General features: G+C 43.3%; 2 protein-coding genes across 4 annotated transcripts in view; one reads left to right on the top strand and one right to left on the bottom strand.

Annotated features, from left to right (window-relative positions):
* The window catches only part of NSD2 (nuclear receptor binding SET domain protein 2), a 103,940-nt gene extending 89,810 nt beyond the window's left edge, over positions 1-14,130 (bottom strand). The window contains exon 1 of one of the 2 annotated variants that reach the window (XM_068943560.1): positions 13,832-14,130. The gene's annotated coding sequence lies outside the window, so the exon portion shown is untranslated. The remainder of the gene's footprint in view (positions 1-13,831) is intronic. The other variant, XM_068943564.1, reaches the window with a different exon arrangement.
* LETM1 (leucine zipper and EF-hand containing transmembrane protein 1) overlaps positions 13,864-16,077 on the top strand; it is a 38,080-nt gene continuing 35,866 nt past the window's right edge. For both annotated transcript variants that reach the window (XM_068943567.1, XM_068943568.1), the window contains exon 1: positions 13,864-14,146. In XM_068943567.1, coding sequence (XP_068799668.1) covers positions 14,065-14,146 — 82 coding nt within the window. In that variant the 5' untranslated portion in view covers positions 13,864-14,064. The remainder of the gene's footprint in view (positions 14,147-16,077) is intronic.

Consider the following 16,077-nt stretch of genomic DNA (forward strand, 5'->3'; position numbering starts at 1 on the left):
AGAGAGATTATGTCAGAATTAGAACATTCCTGAATGAAGGTCATATAAATCAATCCTTCAGTTATTCCATTTTCAGTTTCACTGTAATGAACAGTACCCTGCTTGCAGTGAGAAAGCTTATGGTGCTAGAATACTGATAAGATGATATTGCATTCAGAGTACATTTTCTGCTATTGGATGAAATCTGCAATGCGATATATGACATATGTATAAGGGTCTGTGTTGAAATACCTTGAAATTGTCAAATTATAGCATTCTAGAGATGAGGTTGGTTTGCAGAACCACTGAATCACCTTTATTGCAGGAGGAATTTTAATAATCAAAGTAATAACGAAACTCTTGTAGTAGAAATGTAAAAGAATAACATATCACTCTTTCAAAGCTATCTTATTAAACAAGTTAAGAGTAAATCATTGTGAATTCTTAACATTGGCATGTAATTTTTACATTAGGTAGTAATGCTAACAATTAACATCATTTTTCATACTCAAACTACCTGACAAACGCTGTTTCTTACGATAACATAACATAGTAGCTATTTTAATGGCTTGTGGAACTGTAATGCTGAGAAGTTAAGGGACTCGGGATTAGGATCAGAGTGGTGGGATCTGGTGTGTATTATTCATGTATGTTATTCATGTTGTTGTCTAAATTCCTCCATCATCTATATGTACAACTCTTAAATACTTGCTACTGTGCATATTGCTCACAGGACAGTGTAAAGCAAAGGAGTGTCCTACTCACACTTTACCCTAGGGAAATAGCCAGAACATGTGTACCTGTATTTTTTTTTATTATACATTTACACAGCCCTCCACTGACATGCTAATATACCAGGGCCTGCATGTTCCAGCCTGTCTAGTAGCTCACTTCCTTTTTACTGACTCTGCACTTCCCATCAGCTTTCCGCTGGTTGATGCACAGCAACCTTGATTTGCATGTGGCTTACTCCAGTTTCTGTGCACCCCTGCCCAGCACTGACTGACAGCTGGAGGCCACCGCAAGGAGGAGGAGCTCTCCAGGGTTCTGCTTAACCTCAGGTGCAAGAATTTGGGAGGACCAGGATTTGGGGAGAAATACCTCCCATCTGCCCTTTGATCCATCCAGCTTGTAGAGATGGGGCCATGCCCCGTGGCTATATGGGGCAAGTCATGCACTGAATTGCTAAAGGTTCTCCGCTGCAAGGTTAAGGATGGAAACAATAATTCTAGCAACTCTCCATCTACCTGCCTTGTTCACGATGCTCAGGGCAGTGACCTGAGCGTGGAGCTTGCAGTCCTCTATGATCATGTTTCTCGGAAAGATAGCTTTAAGTAGGCCAGAGGAGGTGGGAACAACACTTGCGCTGGAGAAGACAGCTGAGGAGATGGAAGAGGCAGAGTTTCAGTAACAGACTGTGATGTTGTAAGCCCAGAAGTGGGCCTACGGCTGATGGACGCAGTTTCTAAGGATCTGTTCAGGAATGATCTCATGGTGCTGGGAACTGCAAAGTACTCCTGAAGCAAGGTGGCCTGCTTCAGCATAGTTTTTAAACAAAATTTTTGATGGTAAGTTTTAAGGGGGCCTTAAACATTACCTTTCTGGTTGTACTGGAAATCTAACAGTATCACCTTTTTATCAGCAGCTTCAGCTGGGACATTTGAAAGAGACACCCTCTCCACACTACCAGACTGACCGACCTTGACTAGGACTAAGCCGTCCAGGGAGAACATTTGCGCCGTTTTTACATTGCTCAGAGCCTGTTGTTCTGGAGCATAAGAACTGAGGGATGACAAGCTTAAGACAAAGCACGAGGACCACAAAGACCATATATGATGAAAAATACAGGAACCAGAAGCAATGGGGGAGAGATAAAGAGGCCCAATAAGAAGTGCACTGGCATATTATGCAGCTCTCCAGGAAACACACACAGATGTTAAGCAGCTCATTAGGCAGGCACAAGTCTCTCCAAATCCTAATACCAAAACTAGTCAACTACAGTGTGAATTCGAATGTGGCTACAGGAGTGTGGGTTCAGTGTGCCTTGACACTGTGGAGGCTTGAAGACAGGTTTGCCACAAGCACTTATGCACATGAGCTGGGATGCAGCAATGTAACCTTGGTGACAGAGCCAAGATTGAAACATGCAAATTCATAGCTCCCAGCTCTGTGCTCAGACCACTAGACTACCTTCTACCTTTCTTTATCTGCAGTGATGAAACACAACACTCACTGCTGCAGGCGGAGTAGGCTAATGGCCACAACACTCTATGCTTGCCCTGTTTCTCATACTTTTTCCCTAAGCACCCATTACTGGCTGTGATCAGAGACTGGATAAAGGGACAAGCGGGCCTTTGGTCTAGCCTAGTACAGTTGCTCTAGTTTCCTTAATGCCAAGTTGAGCCCTCATCCAACCTAAATAAAGAACAGGCTGTGGCACTGTAAGTTTCTTTGTTTACAGTGTCTTCATAAATTCCAGAACAAACGTACTCAATTTGGAAGCAAAGGAACATATGCTTGCTGTCAGCGCTACAAGCTCATCTTCAAAGCTGAGACTCAAGTTGGAGTCCTACTTTCCTGTACCTCAACACGAGTTCGTAAAGCTCTAGAGGCAGCGGCTGCAATTTTCTCCTGCAGTACCTTCCCCTTACCTTCACATCTTGTCTCGGCAGCATCTGCAACTCTTTGCTCCAACAGGTTTATGAAATGTCTCAACTGAATTAAATATGTTGTTACTGATACATGAGAGGGATTGGAATTCATTTCATCTTTATTATGGCAATATGAAATTAGTTATGTTGACATCTCAGTAATAAAGGGAACAAAAGCTATAATATTTTTTACTGATGTAAGTAAAATGACTCTGTGGATAATCGTGATTATGTTATGCACCAAAATTATTTTCGTACGATGCTTTCTGTTCCGCAAAATAATGTAAATATATGGATTGCCTAGGTGTCAGTAGGAGCAGAATTTGCTCAGCATAAATAATCCATGATGTTACCTTGTTTCAGTTAATTTCTATCTTATCTCCATTTAATGATTCTCCTTGTGATACTTAAGTGTGTCATAATAAAGACTCTACTGGGGCTCTAATCAGTGGTTTCTGAGAAACACCATTACAACAGTGAATTGAGAAGAAGGTCAGCGCCTCAAGCACTCTGGGAAAGTACTTGGATCTGAGAAAAATGTCTTTCCTGTTGGTTTATTCAGATAATTCAAAATTTTAAACAGAAAGATAATAGATAATGATTAATAAAAAGTCTACTACCTCTGGAGAAATGTATTCTTATCAATGCCCGACACAAAAATCTTCCCCACCTAGATCTGTCATTTTCCATTTGGAAAATATTGGCTTGTTCATCTTTTTCTTTGAAATGTGCTTAAACAGACAAAAATTCAGAGTAGTCCGAGAAAGGAAACACGTTTGAGATTCATCCCTAATATATTTCCATTAATCTCAATGGAGTAACGGCAATAGCATCCAGCCTACATGGACTGCAAGGATAGAAATGCAGTTCCATTGACAAAAGGCACGCTCTGGTTAAATCAGTTTCTATAGAATCTTGTCTCGACATATTTGAGAGCACTATCTTTCTCAATTAATGTCAGCTCTGCTCTGGGAATACTCTTTGGTGTTTAACTGTTGCTGTTAGAGAGCTAACTTTAGATATAACACAGCTGGCTTATGTATTTTGCTGTTAATTTTTTTGGTAACGGAACAACAAATGTTAAGCAAACAAACTACTAGGCAGAATGCAGATCTTCCACCCAAATAAATCAGTTTTAAGGATAGGAAAATCTGAGTGTTAAAATTCTTTTGACTGACTCCAGATAGAAAAATCAATGATAAACCTCAGGAACCAATTCAAGTTGGGTCTTAGGGTTTTCTTTTATCAAGATTTCTAAATCTCTGGAGTATTAGGGGATGCACACATGCCTCTATGTGAAGACCAATGATCTCTGGAACATTTTATTTAAAATTCATTCTTGGGGAGCTTCTTTACTTTCATTTCCACTAACATCAGAGTTATATTAACAGAAAACCCAAATAACCCAAATCCTGACATAGCATAAGCATGGGGGAAGAGGGCAAAAATTTGGGCACAAACTGAAATACAGGAAATTCCATCTGAACATAATAAAAAACGTGTTTATTTTGAGGGTGGTTGAACACTGGAACAGGTTGCCCTGGGCAATGTGCTCTAAGTGACCCTGCTTTGAGCAGGGGCATTGGACTAGATGATCTCCAGAGGTCCCTTCCAACCCCAACTATTCTATGATTCTGTGAAGAGGAGACATGACGTTAAGAGCGTATCAAGAAAACACTGAATGGATTTGGGAGGGAGATCACACAACAAAGAAGAAACAGATTGAAGAAAGAAGACAACGGGAAGCAAGTGCAAGGCAAATTTCTAATACATGTCTCCTCATGGCTTTCATGGGTTCCCTAACCCACTAGAGGGAGATAGACTGTAACTTGTTGCCAGGAGGATTATAGCAGAAGTTGGACTTTGTAAAGATCTCAAAGGAGAAAGCACTGTAGTAAGAAAGCCAAAGAAGATACAAGTTCCGTACCCTGGCAGAGTTTCATGCTGCAAAATTCTGTGTATGTAAGTTGGATTGAACTTAACTGGATTTTACTGACTTATTTACCTACTTTACTTTAATTGAACTGGACTGACAATCCTTCCCCTTTCTGGCCTAGCTTTTGTTGCACTTTTTCAAAAAATCTCCATCTTTGTCAATGTATTTGTTCTTTTGTTGATGATAGCAATCCCTGGAGTAGTAAGGATGGCAGAAACAGTGTTGTGCTTGTCACCATGCAATCTGGGACTGCCTAAACTTTCATAGCCCCCCAGCGTAGGGCTAGCCATGCATGCCTGAAGGCAAGTAGCCTGAGACCCACCTGAAGTCAAGTGGCCTGGAACCCACCTACAATGACCCTTCATGCCACCTCAAACACCTTCTTTCTGGTCCCAGTTTAGGACCCTGCATCCTCCAGTTTTCATTAGCTGCCCTTGGGCATTCACTTACCCTCCCTTATTTTCACCTCTCTTTATTGTCAGACTGGAGAAGGCTCCCAGACTTCAAAGCAGGCTTTGGCATGTCCTATCCTCAAAGGAAACCAGGAAGGACAGTAGCAATGGATGCTTAGTATCAGAAATAAGGCAAAGGAAAAGCAGCTCTTCCATTGCTGTGTCTGTGGAATACTGTGATATTGTGGAAATCAGTAGTTTAGGGGCTTCCAGAACCAGATATTGTATCTAGATGAGCATCTGTCAAGAGACGTTGTTAAGCCCAGCTCCCATGAATTTACCTGTTTTCTTTCTGAATGTATTTATTTATCCTTACGAGCTTTATAACATCCTGTGGCAACGAGCTTCCATGAAAACGTATTTCCTTCTGTTTGTTTTAAGCCCTGCTCCCTGATAAACTGATTGAATTATTGTGGTATTATGAGCAGTGATAATAACCATTCTCTGTTCACTTTCCACCCACCTTCATTATTTTCCAGACCTCTGTGTTTCCCCTCCTGTTGTGGTACAGAACGCAGGCCCCAGTCTGGCCCCAGTTTACACGAGGATTCTTGAAGGATATGAGGGCTTTTCAGAGGCAAGCTATTAGCGGTGATAACAGTCTTCTCTCAACTCTAACCTTGCCTCTCTGCATTAGAACTGCCGGATAAATAAGTACGTAACACAAACTCAGAAAAGATGCATAACTATTTCCACACACGCTGCAAGAAAGAAACACAGGAAGTTTGCAGTTGATAGTCCGGTGTCACAGATAGAAATGACTAGTCCAACGCGCTGTGAACTAAGTCAGAGCCAAAGCAATTATCTTAGGCCCATGAACCCTCAGGGTCAACTAAACTCTCTACTACCATGCCGAATGCCAGAAAAGTTCTCTGACAAACACCAGCCATCAAAAACACTTCTTCCTTTCCAACTCTGTTACTAGTTTCCCAAACGGTCTGTAGTTATATCCCGCTCACCTCCAAATTCTCCTCCAAAATAGTAGAGAGTTTCTGGGTACTAGCAGAGTCCTTTAACAACTCTGGTTTTAAGGATTATCAAAAACACAGAATGGCTCTGTGTGTGTGCCCTGACAGGATCCTTAACATAAACCAGGCTAAGGTGAATGGAAGACAGCGTACTCACAAAAATCCAAATATAAACAACACATTTGCATTGCCCATCCAAAGCAATCCACAGAAATGAGAAGAAATAGGGTGTACAGGACAGCTAAGGACCTGGAAGAGCAGCTGGCCACACTCCGTAAGAAAGCTAGGCACAGGTGCTGGGATTCAGCCCAGGGCCCTGATTCCCAGCTGGCACACTGAAACAGGCTTCCAGCTCCAAGAGAGTTAGATGTCTGTTCCTCGGGAGGAGAGGCCTCGGAAAGGGGAGGAGGTGGTTTCATTAGTATGACAGGAAAACACTGTTGCCTGAGCTGAAAGAGAGTGGAGTTTTCCTGTTGGTATCTGTTGGATTAGTGATTAAAGAAGAAAATGATCAATATATATGGTATTGGAAGGGCTGTGGTACTTGTCATCCTGACTGCCAAGTGTTCTGGATGGCTTCCTTTTACCTATCACTTACAGTAGTCTAACTGTTACTCTTGCTGTGCCCAGCGCAGCCGACAAACTGCTAGGTGTTTGCAATCTCCCAGCGGAGGCTTCGCACAGAGCTCTCTCCTGAAGTTGCATTCAGGGAAGAGTGCCTGGTTTGGGGGACTTTACTTCCCCTGGATAATGTTCAAACCCAAGAGTAAAGCTCTTTTATGTCAACTTTGTATTTTCATACAAGCATATAACTTGCTAGCTACGCTTCATACAATCACATAACCAGGATTAAAGCATGTAATGCATTACTGAGAAAGTAAGTAATCGCTTTAAGGTAACAGGATGTTTGGGGGTGACTGCCTCCTAAGCCTGTCTCTAAGGGATACTATAATAGTAATAAAGTGAATAGAGGCCTAAGACAGGCAGGAGAGAGGTTGCTGATTACAGGGGAAAGCCCAGACAAAGCATCCTCTGTTTCTGATGCCTGAAATCCAGCCACATAAGAAAAAGGAAGGGTATTGGCAAAGCACCACTGGCATGTGCTTGTGCTCATCACTCTCTGTTATTTTTCCATAGTTTCACATCAGATTTTACCAGGTATTTCCCCCTCGATACTCTCATATACCTACATATCATTCCAAACCAAGTGCTGTCAATAGAGCTACAGCTTCTCTTGCCTTGGAGGCTGCCATTCTGTCTGTGCTACAAGATCAAAAATACAGATGTTTGTTTTCAACCCTTTCTAATGCTTTATGATATTATCTGGCAAGCACCAAGATTTGGTTCTACAAATACACAGTCAGGCATATTCCTTTACCACTCTAGGTCCATTAATGTCAGCAACAGCAAAAGGATATACATGCATATGCATTTGTAGGACTGGGGCCCAACAGCTCAGGTCCTCCTGAGCACAAGGCACAAACTTCCCGGCAAACACTAACTTAGAAAATTTACAGTTTGGGAGACAGTTGTAGAAAGGGAAAGCACACTGACCATTCCAAAGGAACGAACTCCTTTTTAAAAATCTCTTAATCTGCTTTTCATTATCTCTGTGGGGAGGCCTCTTGAGAAAAGCAGCTCTTTGACTTGAATAAAGGAGGGGTTGTGGGCTTGCAGGCTGGAATGGGAGGTCATTGTATGGCAGCACGGAGGACAGGAATGTTAGTCAGGTCAAGGAGAACAGGATAAAAAAGTGTGAGATCTATGTTACAGGCTTGGTCTGGACTATACGAGATAGAAAGTTTAAATCTGAAAAGGTAAACGAGAGTGATTCAAAGGTTGGAAAGACATATTCTGTCAGGTAACAAGGGTCATTTCGGATGCTTGCTATGAAAAGATACGGGCCAGAAGTGATAATATCATCAGCAAAGCCAGCAAGAAAGCGGTAACAATAGTTAAGACCCAAGAGGGCTAAATTCTGCACAGAAAATTTAAGTATCAGACTTCAGTAAATCAACTCATCCATCTTTAATATCTCTCTCATTTGTTCTTTTAACAGAAATACTCCCGTCTTTAGAGGCAGACAAAGCCCCAGGACAGCTAGGGGACAATGGGACTATGAAGCTTTGTGCCTGCTCCACTGTCGTACGACTGGGGCATGTACTTGGACTGGCCAGAATCGTCTTGCCTTTCCCCTCTAAATCAGGGCTTATCACAACCAGCCTAAGACGTGCCAAACTGCTAGAGAAAGTTCTTGCCTTAAGTTATCACCACTAAAACAGCCCTTGGAAGTAGCCCATTTTTCTCCCTGTCTTTTAGAATACAGAGGTAAAAATTGTCCTAAAATGGTGTGCTGACCCACTGCTGTTTCTTTAACCAGGACAAGCTTGGTGGCGTCCCTCTAGCTTGCAGGAATCCTCCTCTTTTTCCTGCACTCCTGTTATACAGGCTGATTCAATGGGAGTTTTGAGGTGCAGGGGTGCAGGATCAGGTCTACTAGATCCAGGAGGAAGGGGGGTGCTCCTGTGCCTGCATGCTTTTCTTGTCTTGTTTCATGGTGGGTTTATGAAAGCAGAGGTGGCAGATTTCAGGCTTTTATTGACAGTAACACAACATTTGGTGTTTTCTCAAAGACCTAACTCCGAGAGGCAGATGATGGCATGAGACTGTCAGCTTTCTGTGTTTCTAATTGCGGAGAGGAACTTGCAAACCTTAAAGATTCCAAAAATCCTGGAGGCAAAGAATAACTCAAAATATGTATTTTTAAAGCCCATCATTCATAAAATCAAACTGATGACTTCGGAGACATGATAGGTGATTTGAAATATAGCATTGGCAACACTGTTGTAGCATCAGACTTTCTCATATCATCTGGAATTAACAGGTGCGTTTTAAACACTAGAGGCTCTTTTCGTCTTTTTTTTCCCCTCGATTTTTCAAGGTCTAAATCAGTTTATCGTTATAGCTACGTTCTTCCTTTCTTGCTCTGCGTTTAGCCGGTACGCTGCCTGCCCTCCCTCCTCTGTTCTGTCCTACCTTAGCCAGAACCTTCTAGCTTTTTCCCCCTGTCCTCCTCCTCCAGTCCTGTAGACAGCGGCACCCAAAAAGACTGCTTTGTGCAATGATTAGGCAGCTTTTCCTCTTGTTTGTTTCACATAAGCTCCATCTGCTGGTTAAAACTAGCATCTGTACGATTTTTCCCTGTGAACTGCCAATACTCTGTCCTCAATTTGGAAGATTTTATACCTTATCTGTTTGCACTCCCTCAGCTGTGTTCTCCTGATCTGCCTAAATGTCAAATTTGATTACTGGCAACCTACTCAATTAATTCATGGGGCAAATCTGGGTCAAACCTATGCAATCTCTTAGAGGTATTGCTTTTCAACTTGAACAGGTAATTCTGCTTAAGTCTGGAATGACTGTTTACTGCACATTGCTAGTGCCATGGAAATCTCTGAATAGCTTTTATGTTATTGGAAAAGGCACCCAATACAGACTGTTTCTGTGCCGTTGCTAATGTGTAGGCACTGCCACTTGGATTTAGCACATAAACAGGCAGGACTGAACTTGCGACAAGGTCATACACAGAGAGCAAGTCTGTAATGCAGCTCCCACTTGAACTTTTACCTTTGTGCAACACGCTTAGTTTCCTGGGCATCGCCTCCAAAAATCTGTGATTAGGAATGGGAGTATTTTTTAAAGAACTACTAATAATCTATCATTTTTCTCCTCCGTTTTGTGTGGTAACAGTGCAACTTCCTACACAGTAATGTCATTTTTTTTCAAACTTGCACTGGATAGTGGTGAATAAGGATGAGGTTAATCCCATATAGTTAACGCTATTCAAAGAGACAATATGGGGATTGCCATGGAAACAGATTTTAAAGACTAAAAGCTTAATCCTACCTCTAAACACTGTATATGGACCTGTACCACTCCACAGCTTAGAGTCACAATTGTGCATGTGAACATGATGCTGTAGCAGAGCAGTAGCAAACCTATCTCCCGCCAACGCTCCCACCTCTTTCTTCTCACAGACCAAAGCATCATGTGTTGTCACCTCCTTCCCCTCCACCCACTGAGTCTTATCTCCCTGATCCCTTGCTGCCTCCGCTGCCAGCTCGGTTTGTCATTTGGGTGTAATGGGGAACCTAGGCCTTGTTTGTGTAATGACTGTGATGGCTCTGGCCCGAGTGTAAGGAGCTTGGTTGCTACACAGCCATTGTCACAAGTTACAGGGCAATTAACAGTGTATCTGAAGTTGGGAGTGAGGATCCTGGTATCCATCCTCCAAAAAATCAACAGGAAAATGATCTAGGAAGCGTTTGAGGAAGAGGCAACAACCACGGTGAGAATGGAGGGATGCCCTCTCTAACTGCACAGGTATTTGGCAGGCCACAAGGGACTCCAATTTTAGCCTCCCAGATTCTTCGTCTTCCCCATATGCGTTTGCCTACCACCCGTTAGGGGTTGTTGTGAAGTGGGAAGGAGTAAGAGACAATGGCAGTTAAGAGTATTTTAGAATTATTTACTACTGCAAGTCCGTTGCAATAGGAGATGGGAGGTTTTCTGAAAGAAAGTAGGGCAGGTTTAGCTAGCTACCTTACAGTTTTGCACCCTGTTCACACTAACATTTGCCCCTCAAGTCTGGACGGATCTCTAACTTCCTCGAAGAGAGTTTTATGTTCACCTGCTCCTTTTTCATTTCTGTACAAGCAATATACAAGTATAGGCCTATTCTGTGCTTTTAGAGAGAGGTCTTATGCACACATTCCTCTTAGAGAAATACATTTTTTTCCCTATCACTGGGCTTTGTTCATGTATCAGTGAAACATGTTTTGATATTCCAGTTGATTATTACAGGCATCATAATTTTGCTGTTGTTTGGGGCTTGTTTGTTTTGTACCTGTTTAGACAGCTCTCAACTTGCTTTTGTTTCTATTTAACATTCAGAAAGAAAAAGATGTGTAATTGAAATAATAATCTTGCTTTTGTTAAATACTGCATTAACTTTCATCATTCTCAGACCCATACTGAATCTGGCTGGAAAGAAGGGCTTGTATTTCTTGCTTTTAGATTCACAGCCTATTCTTGCTACAAAACACACCATTTTTGGCAAGATGGCTGACAACTTTTTCAAACAAGATGGTTGCTCCAAGAATTAGGTCTAAGATGGCTGTAACAACTTAAAGGTTTTCAAAATCAAACTATAGGAACTATGTGTATCACGTTTTATTCCTGGAGTGAGTGTTTTCTGTGTGAACTCTTAAGACTGTTGGTCCGAGCAGACTGGAAGATGTTTTTCTTTAAAACAAAAACTGACCTGCATGGAAGGCTTACGTATAACCTACAGTCACTAGGCTTTTTCATATGGCAACAATTAATTGAATTACTTTAAAATCATTATTACTTAATTTTTTTAAGCATTACTCCACCATACTTGGTAAGCGTACAAAACCAATTAGTAGTTTGAAACTGTACATCTGTTTAGTGAATTTTCACAGAATGCACGATTCCTTCTACGATACAAAACTATAATTTCCAGAAATAAACAAACCTGGAACAAAAGGATGTATAAAAACATAACTGATTCAGTTCTGCAAAGGCTCATGTATGCCCATTGTCTGGCACACTGAATACTACTGAAATTAATGAAACTATTCAAAGTCTGGTTACTTGCATGCTTAAATGTACTGAGTCCTCTGTAATCACGTCTTTGCTGTCTGATATCTCTTGTCACTAGTTTAATGACTTCAGAGCACGTTATCCATGTTGTATAGACTTCTTATAACGTTTCTACATAATTAAGCAGCTTTGTTAAAGGATCTGCCATTAGTTGCCCCACTTCATTTGGTTTAGTTGTCAGCCAACCATAAAGAAAAAAGAATAACAAGAGAAGGATACAAACTCAGCCTAGTGAGAGAAATGTGCAGATTGGGAAGATACTGGGTTTTTTTTTGTTTTTTTTTTTGTAAAGATTGCCATATTAACATAAAGCACCACTGTTAAACTACATATTTTAAACAGTTTTAACCACTTGAATGTATTACATATTTAAGCACTATAAAGCAAACAGAGCTATCTAAACATTTTGCGATACATTTGGGAGCTTAATATTTTAGAACAAGTTCTAATAAGCACGTAAGTAATAATACCAATTAAATTGTTATAAGCACTAAATTTAAAAAGCAGTAGTCTTTTCGTAGCCATGATTATCTAAAGACATAGGTGAAAAAATGTAGTATCTTGATTTTACTGAGAATTTGGTCAACTGAATACCCCATCTTCACGTATTCTTTCGAATAAAAAATAAAGGTAGTATAAATTTATCCTAGATTTTTCATACTTAGAAGATACCTGAGAATATTCTTTAAATACATAAAAGAACTTCAAAAGGTTAATAATTAATTTTCTGCATTTGCCAAGTATCAAGCGTGAAAGAATGACTGAAGAAACAAGTGTGGTTTTCCCTGCTATATAAGACGCTGCTTCAGTCGTTCATGCTTTGGGTCAAACCTGAAGATTGTGCTCCCCTTCAAAGACAAATTAAAACAGCACCTTTTTTCTTTCGGACTGAGGTGGGTGCATAGGCGATGAAATGCCCAGCATTATAAACAGCCTGTGAAATTTAAGCGGTCTAAAACCACAGTCTCTTTAATTGTGGTTTTAGCACTGTTCTTGAGGCAGCCATCTTGTTGAAAGTGGGTGTCAGCCATCTTGTGGAAAAATATTCGCAGCAGCTTTTCCCCCATTTTTTAGAAGAAGGCAGGCATTCACTGTCACCCAAATCTCATGTACCTAAATGCGCTTTTTAAAATCACTATTCTCAGATGAAATTATGTTTTTTGCAGTTTGACCTTGGTTATTCCCTGTGTCTGTCTATACGATTAAAAGCTAAGCAAAATAAATCGTAGTATTTGATACTGTATTAACTGAGCGCTTATTTGATAAAAGATCATAATGCTGGTCAGGAGCAGACTGATATTTGAAGTATAACATGCTACTGGTAGGCAAACTAATATCCAGTACCACCAAAGGATATGCTGCTGATTGAATAATTTATGTACAATTTTATATCTAAAATATCTATCTGAAAGGTCCAGGATAAAAGGGTTCTTTTCTGTCATGTCCTGTGAAAACAGCAAGCAGTATGCATGCAGGCAGAAAACAGACCATGCTCGAAGGGCTGCTAAACAGCGCTAAATGCTAGCATATATGCCAGATTTTGGCCCCAAATCTTCCTGTAAACAGCTGCTACTTGCAGAACATCATTATACATAGGTCTTGTTATTGATATGGTACTTAAGGTTTGAGGTACTCATTGGCCCTATGTATTGGCCTTAATTTCTTAGGGCACTTTTATGAAGGGTGATAGTACGGTCCACTCTGGAAAACAGATCTGTCAGGGCAGACGCCCTCCTTGACCTTCTCTTTGCCAGCGGCTCCGCTGCCCTCAGCATTGCTGGGGATTATGAGGCTGCGAGCGCGGGCCGCTGCTGCTCTCCCCTCAGGTAAACGCCCCTGCTCTGCCCGCATGGCGGTTCACAGGCCCCCTTTGGAGCCCCCAAAGCTCAGGAACTGCTGCTCTAATCCAGGGTTTGCTGGCAGGTTTCTGAGAGCTCCCCCCCCCCCCCCCCGCAGGACCCCTCCCTGCGTGCACCACGGCTGCCGGAGAGGCGAAACGGTTAAACGGTCGCCGCGCCTCAGGGAAGACTACAGCTCCCAGGACGCACCGCGTCCCAGCCCTTCGTCACTTCCCCGCCGGTACCGCCCCATCACGTCAGCTGACACCACCTAGGACTACAGATCCCGGCGTGCTCCGCGCGCCCGGCCGCGGCGGCTTACCGTGCGCCGCTGAGGACTACAATTCCCGGCGTGCCCGGCTCTAGGAAGGCGGCGCTATGCAAACGCGGCCGGTAGCCGCGGCTCAGCGCTTCTGGGTGTCTGGGGAGCGCAGCGTGCGGCCTGGGCGACGGGACATGACGAGGCCGGCAGCCCGCCGCTGCCTCCGCCGCAGCAGCAGCAGCCGCCGCCGCCGTTAACCCGCCGCCGCCGGCCAGCCGCGCGCCCGCGCCAAGATGGCGTCCATGCTGCTGCAGACCTGCGGCCGGCGCGTCTGCCGCCTGCCGCCCTCGCTGCGCCGCGCGCCCCAGCCGCCGGGTGAGGCCCGCCGCGGGCTGCGCGGCCGCTCTGTGGGGAGGGGAGCGGGGGGCGCCGCCCGCGGCTCGGCCCCGGCGGTGCCGCCCGGCCGGCGAGGCCTCCGCTGCCGGCAGGAGGGAGGGAGGGAGGAGGCGGCCGCATGCGGGGGCTCCCGCCGTGGGCGGGGGGAGCCGCCTCGGTGCCTGTGGAGGGCTGCGGGCGGAGCGAGGGGGCCGCTGAGGCGCGGCGGCCGGGCCGGGCTGGGCCGGGCCGCGGAGCTGGGCGCCGGCGAGCCGTGCCCTCCTCGGTATCCTTTGAGAAGGTGCGGGAGGCTGTTTACTTACCCAGCCGATCTACTATGAAGAAAGCCAGCTTTTGACTTCTCGCGCGTGGCCCGAGGTTTCAAAACTCGGGGACACAAGGAAATCCAGCGCACGGGAGCGTTTCCATCAGTCGTCGAGAGAATTTGGCCCTTTACGCTGTCTTCGGGCAGTGGCATTTAATGACATGAAGCAGCTGATAACTGGTGACATAAGTGAGGCCCTGTGGCTGCTTTGGGCCCCGGGGATCCCGAACGGTGAGGGCTGTAGCTGTGCCGTGAGGGGAGGCTTAACAGGGCCTTTTTGCCAGTGGTTTGTCCCTGACGCTCAGATTTGACTTTTGTTGCTGAAGTGCCACAGGGCAGAGCAGGGTGTCTGCCACTACCTGAGTGTCGACCACGTGGATGCTCGTTCATTCTGATAACTCGGCTAGCTTCTTGGTTACAGATGATCACTGACTTGTGGTGGGCTTTCTTGCCGCTCTTATCGAGACATTTATTTAAGCTGAACTTGTATGGTGGCCTGAACAAAAAGTTGGCATATTTTAGCCATCCAGCTTATTCAAATAGTGAACAAAGGCCTTCATGTACCTTAAATGGGAACTTTGACTCTTCTTGTGGCATGATGTAAGAAGAAATGCTTCCGACTGCTACGTTCTTGCATTTTGTAAACCTTACCCCAAATGAAAATTTTCGTTTCCTGAAAGACTGTGATAAAATCAACACACTTGTGTGGTGTAATACACTGCTTATGGTATAATCAGTGCTTTTAATTAGAATATGCCTCCATTATTAACCAATTATACAAGAATTTATACTGTTAAATAAAGTTTTTACATTACTTAACTCATCTTCTTTGCTTTACGTGTAAGTAGTCTAAGATTAAGTTAATGCTAAGTGCTTCTGAGAATCCTAAATGTTCTTCCAGTAAAGATCAAGCTATTAAGTACTGCATGCTTATGCTCCTGGAAGGAGTTGTTTCATGTTAGCCCTTTATTTTTAAGAACTTTAAAAGTAGTAACACTACACGGCTGTTTTATATTTAAATTTTTGGTTTCGATGCTTTGTTATGTTTATAAATAAAGACTCTCATGACTTACTTTCCATGAAACATATGTTTACCTATAGCGTTTCTGGCACTATTGCCTTTCTTACTTCCAAAACAAGTCATCCTGATGCAAGTTTCTTAAATGGACAGTGTTGAGTATGATAAGGTGCGTTCATCTTGTTCAGACGCTTTTGGATATCAGTCTTATCCTAGAAGCAAGAACTGTGCACTTTTCTCCTCCTCATCTTTCTAAAGGGAATACATACTTTAATCTAGCACTGGCTTGCTCTTACGTACACGGATATAACGTAGACCCCGCAAAACATAAAAAGTACTTGTCTTCAGAACTAACACAGATGAAATTAGTAGTTACCCTGTGGAATCTTTCAACAAAACCTGTATTTCTGTGTGCCCGTTCACACTCAGAGTGGCAGTATGACAATAAATGTTTGAGTCAGCATGTTTTCTTCCTTATGGCAACCGTGGAGTTCTGTTCTTTGGCCCCTTCTTCAGCGTGAATGAGTCCTGCTTGTAAAGCAGAGATAAGTGAAGAGAAAGGCTCTTGTTGCTGTGGGATTTTACCTA

Source organism: Struthio camelus, chromosome 4 (assembly GCF_040807025.1).
Source record: "Struthio camelus isolate bStrCam1 chromosome 4, bStrCam1.hap1, whole genome shotgun sequence".
In the NCBI taxonomy this organism is placed as follows: Eukaryota; Metazoa; Chordata; class Aves; order Struthioniformes; family Struthionidae; genus Struthio; species Struthio camelus.